This window comes from Cyprinodon variegatus, unplaced genomic scaffold, assembly GCF_000732505.1.
Source record: "Cyprinodon variegatus isolate N-32 unplaced genomic scaffold, C_variegatus-1.0 Scaffold58, whole genome shotgun sequence".
In the NCBI taxonomy this organism is placed as follows: domain Eukaryota; kingdom Metazoa; phylum Chordata; class Actinopteri; order Cyprinodontiformes; family Cyprinodontidae; genus Cyprinodon; species Cyprinodon variegatus.
Window position 1 is genome coordinate 667723 of NW_015150511.1, and position 10095 is coordinate 677817.

The 10095-nt window shown below is 40.4% G+C and overlaps 1 protein-coding gene across 1 annotated transcript in view; it reads left to right on the forward strand.

The window, feature by feature from the left end:
- Positions 1 to 1989: 1989 nt before the first annotated feature.
- LOC107082658 (myotubularin-related protein 7-like) overlaps positions 1990 to 10095 on the forward strand; it is a 24774-nt gene continuing 16668 nt past the window's right edge. The window contains exons 1-5 of the mRNA XM_015371444.1: positions 1990 to 2270; positions 2697 to 2822; positions 3761 to 3923; positions 6345 to 6502; positions 9921 to 10049. Of these exons, the coding sequence (XP_015226930.1) occupies positions 2235 to 2270; positions 2697 to 2822; positions 3761 to 3923; positions 6345 to 6502; positions 9921 to 10049 (612 nt within the window). The 5' untranslated portion in view covers positions 1990 to 2234. The remainder of the gene's footprint in view (positions 2271 to 2696; positions 2823 to 3760; positions 3924 to 6344; positions 6503 to 9920; positions 10050 to 10095) is intronic.

The window sequence follows — 10095 nt, forward strand, 5'->3', positions numbered from 1 at the left end:
AATTATGACTTTGACTTTCATAATTATGACTGAAAGTAAAATTTTTTACTTCTTATCTAATAATTATGACTTTGTTTCTTTCATGAGGTGGAAACAGGCTTCATTAGAATATGGAGCGAGTGCCATAATACAAAAAAATTACTCGTGGAATGGTTGTTTAAACATATAAATGACTTATTAAGACTTGAAATAAATACAGAAATGTATTTATTTATTTATTGTATTGGCACTGGTCACCCTCCATATAAGACCTTTTGTCACTTTAAACCTGATATGTTGAGACAGTTATGAAATGTTGGGTATTTTTTACTTTTGTCGTTTTTTTTGTTTTTTTTTACTTTTTTATATCTTACAGTAATGTCTTAGATTTAAACCCTCCTAGTTCTGTTCTCTGGAGACGTTCAGCATGTTCGGGCCTTTAAAAGAAAATTATGTGATGATCTGAGGTCTATAAGCCCAAAACAGTTTGCTTTTGATGCTATTCCACCAGCTGTTATAATGCTATTTAAAGGTCAGACTTCCCTGTCCTCTGAAGGCCCGAGCCCTCTACCTGATCCAACTGATACTTATGTGGGTAGACGGTGTTTTCAACCAAAATCTTCTAAAAATAACAAACATATTCACTCTTTATTCCAAGATAACTGCATTTCAGTTGCTTATGTTATTTCAATCTGGTCTGGTCTGATCTCAGAAGTATGTTGGAACAAAACATGGTCTCTACCCAACAAGTATCTTCTAGTAAACAAGGTTAAAGATGTTTCCTTTAAGATTATTAACCGCTGTTACCTGGTTAAGTCATTTTTCATTAAATATAAAAAGGATATTTATACCACCTGCACTTTCTGTAACAGTTACTCTGAGTTTGTCTCTCACCTGTTTTAGTCCTGAGAGTACACCAGGCGTCTATGGCAAGGTGTTTGTCGCTTCATTCTGGACAACATTTACGACAAATTTGAACTTTATTTTCAGGATGTTTTATTTGGAATTACAGGATATATAAAATTACTCTCTGACCATTTCTTTTTATGTAATTTTTTGCTTCTGTTGGCCAAATTGTATACCCATAAATGTAAAATTACTATGACTAAACCCTCATGTATTTCTTTCTTAAAGGGAGCAACAGTTTATTTATCTACATTATCCTCTTCCAATAACAAAAAGGCTGTTAAAACTTTATTATTATGCTCAAAATTCAAAATATTTATGTAATCCCCTTATGTGCTTATATCTTCACTTTACTATTTTTATGTTTATTCAGGTATTTTTTTTTTTTATCTATTATTACTATTTGTGTTCAAACCCCTGGCGATTGTTCCTTGGAAATTGTACTTATATCTTCTTGTAGTACAAAATTCTTTAATTAAGCTTAAAAAAATCCATTATCTGAGGTCATTAACCATTTTCAGCTTTGTAACCTCTCTTATTATTATTACCTACTAAACACTCGGAATCAATTATTAGTGGTTATGTTTGTAAATGATAAAGTAAAGTCAAACTTAGACAATAAAACTCAAAAAACGACAAACCATTAACACACTTCTCTACCCGTTAATGTAATAAAACAGGAAACTGGAATATTCGAGAGCTAGCTTTCAAAGATGCTCCAATTAATAACGTTGATTGTTGAATTTATTTTGTCAATATTGTTTTACTTACAGTAGTCCTTCTCCTATTTTTGAAACATAGAAAAAGCTTCAATGTTTAATAATTATACATTAGAGCAGGTGAATTAGTAAATTTACCGATATAAGCTAACGATAAAGGGAGGACTTTCAAAATAAAGGCGGAAGGATTTTAGGAGAACAGGATGTTTTAATCATAAATCATCTTTTATTAATTTTCCGTGTATAGAATTGCGTCCAGGTGTTGAAAAAAAAACTTTAAGGTAAAACTTCCTCTAGTGTGGATGTCCACAAGCGTTTTTAGGCGAAACTCACATTTATTTTGAAAACTTAAGAAGGAAATGAGCGCGCTAACGGTTCCGAACATGACGCCAGTGATGCGGTCAGACCGCAGGGACTGACCCGGGTACCGACCGAGAGGAGCGGTGCTACCGGACCGCTGTCTGTCGGTTTATCCAAACAAAGACACGGAATGATGGCTGCTGTTCCCGGGCAGTGCTGGAACAGCAGCGGCGGAAAAAACAGCTCCGTTGTCGGTGTGAATGCGGGAATTTAACCGCTGACGAAGACAAGCCGTCGGGCTCCTGTTCCTCTCCATCTCCTCCATCTTGGATGTTAGTGATGATGGAGCACATCCGGACTCCAAAGGTAAACGCGGACATTCCTCTGTTTCCTCTTTTTGTTTTTAGTCTTTGTCTTTTCTCACTTTACCTTCTGCTTGGAGGACATTTGATCTGTTAACCTGCTGGATCCTGACATTAGTCCGTTCAGGGTCATGGTTCCTTTAATTATTTAAGGAATATTATGGAACATGAGGAGAATTTAAAACGCTGTCCGATAATGGATTCATAGGGGGTTTAAAATGGGAATATCCATGTCTCAGATGGGATCTGGGCACTTCCGGTTCTTCTGTAACAGATATCCCATAATCTGTCCATCCATTCCATTATGAGCTCCTGTTAGATGATGATGATGATGGTGGTCTATGGCTTTTGTTCCACTGTTGTTCAGTCTGCTTCTGATCCATGTTTACTCTATGATCTCATCCAACCAATCAATGTTTGTGCTCCTCAGGTGGAAAATGTCCGTCTCCTGGACCGGTCAGCAGGCCAGAGGAAAGCCAGTGTGGTGACCCTCTACCTGTCCTCCACCCACACCATCTTTGTTGAGAACAACCCTGAGACACGCAAAGAAACCTGGGTAAGACCGTAATCAGCTGTTTATTTTTTGTGTTGTTTGTTTTTTTTTTAAACCATCATATTCCAGTTTAGGTTGATGTGTTCCATCACCCTAAATCTGACTCGGATAAATCCTTGTTGTAAACGTAAGGAGCCAATTTTGATTCGTACCTTCAGGCTGTGATTGCTGACCTGCTTCTCCATCTGTCAGGCTGCAGAAGGTTCACATCTCAAACATCCAGACCTGTTTAGACAGAGCGACGATCCTCAGGGGAACCAGCGAAGAGGCTGAGAGGTTCCATTGACCTCTGGATAACAGAGGTCATATAGAGCGCTGCTGTCAGAAAAAAAAAACAAAAAAAAAAACATAAGTAACATGTTCTTTCTCTACATATTAGCATCACTAATGCTACGCCCAGATGTAGCATTCAGGAGTTAAACAGATGGAAGAAGAGGAAATGTGGGACATTTTCTAAAAGGAAAACTGGAATCCTTAACAGGAACCAGACCTAAGTCCCTGAGATCGGCTGGTTCTCCGAAATGTGACGCGATTGTTCTGTTCTTCTCATGCTTCATTCCAAAATCCAGACCTCCACGTCACACAGCAACATGTCAGCCATATGAGGGTTAACAGTAGACTTTAGCGAGTGTTTTTAATCAAATGGAGGAACGCTCGAGGAATCCACTATGGACTGCTGCGTCCTTCCTCTCCTACAGGAGCTGGAGGTTCCCCTCCCTCTAGACCTGACTAGATGATGAAGATGTCATTTTTATTTTTTTTCTCTGGTGCTTTTTACTTCAACAGGAAGTGAGTTTTCCTCTATGGTGTCATAGGACGGATGACGCTGCGCCTGCTGATCCGTATCACCAACTTCTTGTTTTTTTTACAGATCAATAGTCATGCTGACTGGAGAAGCGGAAATGTTTTCCATGCTGAGTCTGACTGTGTTTGTGTTTCAGGTTCTGCACAGCATGGTGTGCAGCGTGGAGAGGCCGCCCACCACGCCCGCTGGAAGCCAGCTCATCCTTCGCTGCAAAGACTTCCGCGTCTTCCAGGTCCTCATCCCACAGGAGAGAGACTGTGTGGACGTCCACGCCTCGTTGGTCCGGTTGTCTCGACCAGGTGTTTGTTTGTTTCAGGATAGCAAGACTCTAAAGCTTTTTAGATTTTTTTTATTGTTTTGACTCTGGTTCAACTTTAACCTTTGTTCTCAATGCAAAAATTTATCTAAAAATAGTTATTAAAATAAGATCATTAGAATTGATGCATTTAAAATAAGCTAATGAGTTTCTTTTACCTCTTCTAAACGTTAAGCATCTTATATTGTGGCTGAATTGTCTTACATACCCGTTTAAATCAAGGCAACATATATTCGTTTGAAGAGAAATTGACTTGGTTATGTTTCAGTTTTTGCATTGAACCGAAATGCTCAAGTTCTGGACACACTGCAAAAAAAAATAGGTAAATCATTAACCAATTTTTCTTGAAATACGTTAATATCCCTTTGATTTGAGCAGGTAATCCACTCAATAGCTGTGGAAATAGTTTTTACTGTGATTTTTGAAAGCATGTTTTTTTATCCTTGACTGGTGGATAAAAAAAGTTCCAAATGCAGTACAATAGTGATAATAGTTGGAAGTCAAAATAACTTGCCATTGGTGTGTTTTCTATATACCGTATATTCATATATAGGCATTGAATTTAGTTTGATTATTGATGCAAATTTTTATAAATTGAAATGTATAAAAGAAAAAAAACAGGATTTTCTCTTCCTGGATGATCATTTAGAGACTGTAGATATTGGGCTGTTGACGGTACAGAAATCCCTCACACAGCGCATGCATGCAGTGACAGTGGAGAGGAAAACCTCCACCAGAACCAGGCTCGATATGAGCGGCCCTCTGCCGAAGCTGACTGGGGTTCAAGGAGACAGAAGCAGGCGTACAAAAGAAACCTAAAAGCAGTGATCTGTGTTAGAAAAGCTAACGATAAACTAGCTCCACTTGTGGCTCTGTCAGCGAAAGAAAAAGTGAATCAGACGAGCTCTGAGGCAGTTTTTAAGTCATAAAAGAAACAAACAGCAAAAGCTGAACCCATAGTTATAGGAGAGAAACAGGCCTAAAAACTATAAAAGAGGCCCAACTAATAGCAGCCCTGCTAATATTTCTCTCCAGGATGGAGTCGCAATCGTTGACCATTCCATTGGCAGATCATCATATTAAAGGGGTCATAGAATGATTCAATAGGGTATCTGGTGCTGGTCCTTATGGTCTCTGAATAGGGTGTGTAACATTGGTTGGGCTGAAAATGGCATATTTGCTGTTCTATGAGCCCTAATGCAGCCTGGTTAAAAGCCCCAGAACGAAACCACAAGTTTTCTTTCTTTTATGGTATGCTCATCAATATTTAGATGAGCTGTGCGCTGATTGGTTGGTTTACAACGAGCGAAGCTGCTGAGCAAAGAAGCATCATAGCAACAAGCACTCACCCACTGAAACATCAAATTGTTGATACGGTAGGGTGACCAGACGTCCTCCTTTTCTCTGACATCCTACTTTTCATACCTAAAAAAAATGTCCGGTGGGAATTTCAAAAGGTTCCTGCACCGTGCCCCATACACAAACACTTCATCATTCTTCCCCCTCACTAGACGTGAACTTATTTTAGTATATTCTGCTGTTAAATGAGTCTTAAATTTTAGTTTTTTACTGGAGGATTCAAGCTATTTTTACAGGATGCACAGCTTTGAGTGGTAACTAGGTGACTGTAAGAGAGTAAACCGAAACTTATTGGCTTATTTTTCTGACTAATCCAATCGGCACGCTCTCTGACAACCAGTCGCCTGGAACGCTCGATGAACAGAGCATCACTTTGGAAAGATACGCACAGGTTTCACAAGCAACCTCCTCCCCACACCACGCTCTCTCTTGTTGTGCCTGCGCAATCGCAGCAGTTCTAATCCGCACATGATGCACAGATTATTGTATTGCCTGTGCAACACCACCTCGCATTGTCTAAAATCTTGGACAATTTATCTGACTCGCGGGGATCCGTGAATGACTGTCTATATCAAGGAGACTCCCGGGAGACTTGGGATGTCTGTTACCAGCCCCCAGCCCCCCTCCTTCACCTGTTTTATGGTGGAAGTTTAGAATAGTGAGATTTGCAGAGAAAGGAGGCGTCGATGGGGTTTGAACTTCTCTGTACGTCCATTTCACCTACTGAACTATCGTTATTCATCTATGACAATGGAAACTCGGTTTTTCATTCTATGACCCCTTTAAGTTTCTTTAATTAAGGGCAAATCCAGTTATTTTTAGACCAGGTTTTGCAGTGTTTGAATGTTTGTTCAGCTTTCTCACTCTCACCTTTTGAATGTTTGAAAAAACGAAGTTAAACTTTTATTTTTCAAAGCAAAAAAGTAAAACTCTCTCAGAGTCAAATGGGCAGGTGACAAAGGCCACTTGAAAACGTCCCAGTAACATCTGTCTGACTGAAAGAACTTGGAGCAGGATTGATCCCGGCTCTTCTTTCCTCCATCAGAGAAGTACAGCGAGCTCTACTGCCTGTCCTTCAACCCCAACGTCAACAAAGAGGAGCGCGAGGAATCCTGGAGCTTCATCGACTTGAAGGCCGACTACAAGAGGATGGGTGTTCCCAACAACCTGTGGGTTTCCACGGCAGCCAACAGCGAATACCGGGTCAGTGTGAGTCACACATGATTTAGGTGGCGGTAGTTTAAAGGCGGGAACGGGAAAAACATGAGAACAGAACTGAGCTGTGTTTCTGCTGCAGGATCAGACGGGAGCAGATTCAGATGCTGTTCTTAGGCAGCAGCTGGAGGAGTCTAGGATCAGAGATGGTTGGTGAAGAAACAGCATTTAAAAGCTTGTAGAGAAGTTTCTAGAATTAGTTCATCTTTATATATATATTTTTGGGGGGGTATTCTGATGGATTAGGAGCTTTATCTAAACTAGAAATCCAACAAAAATGGTTTTTCAATGATCGTTACTAATGATCACGCGATCAGAACGGTACAGGATTAAAAAGGTCACCAGGAGCAGTCAGAGCCGGAGCCTGTATTGATTCATAAATTCACTGCACCAATAAAATAATTAAGAAACGTAATGCTGCGTTCACACCGGGCGCGGCAGAAGTAGCGAGTTTACATGCAAAGTCAATGGTTGATGCGCGTCAAGGCGCAGCAAAATGTCCCGCAGCGTGTTTTGAGCAGCAGGCGCAGCGCGTCGGGCGCGTTTAAGCATCTGACGTGTGTGATGCAGCACAAACGCGCTGCTGTTTGAAATGGAAAAATTTAACTTTTGCTGCTCAACGCACCGCGTCAACCAATCAGAGAAGCTGACCTGAGAGCTGGCAGAGAGACAGACACATCGCTGATGATCAGAGCGCTGTGATCGCTCCTCTGAAACAGTTCATTGACGCCTAAATTAACTTAAAATGCAGAAATCTGCCGGCAGAATATGTTTGCTTTTATTATTCTGGTGCCTGCAGTTTAGATTATTAAGATGAAAAACACCTACCAGCTGCCGCGGTGAACCGCGAGGAGGCGACCCGGCCAGAGGCTGCTGTTGAATGGGATTCCTACTGACAGCGCGCCGCTGGTATGTGAGGGTCTGAGTGTCTCCGACAGAAATAATATTGGAAGGTNCATATTAAAACTACTTTATTCCCACTGATCACAGCAAATATAGCTGCAAGGCAGAGAAAGGATAGTGTAGCTCCGCCCAACGCGTGTCACACACACGTTTGCACCACGCAGCCAGAGCAGCAAAGCTGCTTCAGCCGTGCATCAGAACTAACTGGTACAAGCAGCAAAAATGAAGCAGCAGAGACGATTTTGCTGCTCTTGCTGCGTCCGGTGTGAACGCAGCATAACAGTGGGAAATATGAGGCCGTATATGCAACCCGTTGGTTTATTCAGGGGCAGAAAGGCTGACCGTCTCTATGCGGATGAAGCAAAATGTGCAGAAAAATATGGATATATTTAAGGGAACAAGTGCAATAGCGCAGGCAGAACCGTCAGCATCAGAGCAGACTGTTGGGTGATAAACAGCAGAGGAGGAGGAGTTTATTTATAAAATCGAATAATTATATATTATATTACATTTTGAATAAAGTCTTTTTTAAATTACATTTAAATAAAAAGCTAAATTTTTTATTTTTTTCTTATTTGGACATTTAATTTCGTATTTTACAATTTGTTTTTTAGATATATTCACATTCTTGTAGGGTTTCCACCACATGTGGCCTCAACCCAGCAAGATAAACCCACCATAATTTCACAATGAATAAAAAGTATTTTTTTTTTAAGTAAAGCATATCTCAATGTTTATTTGTGCATTTATTATAATCCTAATCTGAGTTTAAAAATGAAACGATTTAAATTAAAACAGCAGGAGACAAATTCAGTGACTTTTCTCTGTATCTTCGGCGAGTTTGGCAACAGCAATGGTTCTCGTCCTGCTTCCCTGAGCGCTGTCTTACAGGCAGTCAGCGCAAAGAGGGCAGACAGGAGACCTGCTTCGTTTCCCACAGCTGATTTAGAAAACAAACGGTCCTGGTGTTTCTGACCTGGATTACAAAGCAGGATATAAATATAACATAAATACATTACGCACTAAGTCAAATCTCTTGATTTTAAACTGGTCTTTCAATTATAAATGCATGCATTATTTATTCCATAAAATGAGGCTTGATATTTTTCTTTATAACAACATATTAAAGACAGTGATGTAGGTGATTTTTATAGTTTTGATTTAGATGCAGATAACTCCCCCTCCCTCAGCCAACCATCACGTTCAGGTCTTTCATTCTATTGATTGTGAAACACCCCCACTGTTTCACTGATCAGACATATTTCTGGTTCTCTGATGATGATTTAACCTAGAAGATGAGCTAAAGCAGAACATTTCAGGTCTAGCGCCCCTAGTGGCTAAAAGTTATACAATGTTTCTTTAAAAAAGCAGGAACTGAACTTTGCTTCCAAAACAAAAGGAAAAAAGAGCTGCTTGGTCAGCCTCTACTTGTTCAGAACCAATCAAACTCGGTTTTATTTATTCCAGAACCATAAATGAATGTGTAGGAAGGAAACCAACGCCTTTTTATTGGCTGTGTAACCCAGGCTTTCCCTCTTTAAACTGCAACTGGTGGAAGAAACCCTATGGACTCTGCGTTGGAAGCAGACACAGGGCTCTTAGTTGTGGGGAGACCTTGGCGCGTTTATTTTGTCCACCTTTCAGGCAGTAAAACACACTGTCAGCAACCGTTTTTCTTTATTTCTTTTTTCCAAAATAATCAAACATCACCAGTACAAAATGTAATGTTTACTTAACTGGCAAACTAAACAAACAGAAATAGCTCAGTATATTAGTGTAATGTATATTTTACACCGGCTAGCAGAGCTGCTGCTTACCTTACAGGTAGTAAAACACACTGTAAGAAATACAGCAGTTCCTGTACAAAAATCCCCTGTACTACGGTGTCCCCAACAGGACAAACATGTTAGAACTGTAGTAGTGCCAGGAATTACAGAAAGCAAAAGCAACATCCTTTGGAGCATTTATGCACTGCGTTACAGCTGCATGGAGTTAGCGGATTGTGGAAGAGTTTGATAAACACCCTGCTAGCTTGTTTAGCAGAAATTTGTTATTCCCCTAGTAGTGAGACGCAGTTCCCCCTCTGTTTTATAGGTTTCCAGGGAGACGTTAAACAACATTTATTCATTACTTTGGAAAAAAACAAATATTATTACCCCTTAATTACAGGTCTCTGTTCCTCCTAACTTTCTGCACAACTCTTATCCAACAACAAGTAGAGACCCATCAGCTACCGAATGCATCATCATCATCATCACTCGGAACATGTTTTCCACGCTTTCCTCTGGTTGGAAAGCAAACGTCTCTCTGGACAAACCTGTTTTGTCACCATAGAAACTGAATTGCTAGCATGACAGTAAATTTCAACATTGGAAGATATTAGCTACACTTTTATTTCTGTATAAAGATGAATGTAATGGTTCTGTCTGCTGTTGCAGTACCATCCAGAATCTTTCTGAGGTCCAGACACTCAGAGCAGCTGTGCTTTTTTTTTTTCCTGCAGGTGTGCGACACGTACCCCGCTGAGCTGTTTGTGCCCAAGTCGGCCACGCCAGCCGTCATCGTGGGCAGCTCCAGGTTCAGGAGCCGAGGACGATTCCCTGCTCTGTCCTACTTCCACCAGGATACATTGGTCAGTGTCAGACACATGATGCCTCTCTGTCCTAACAGGGACTTCA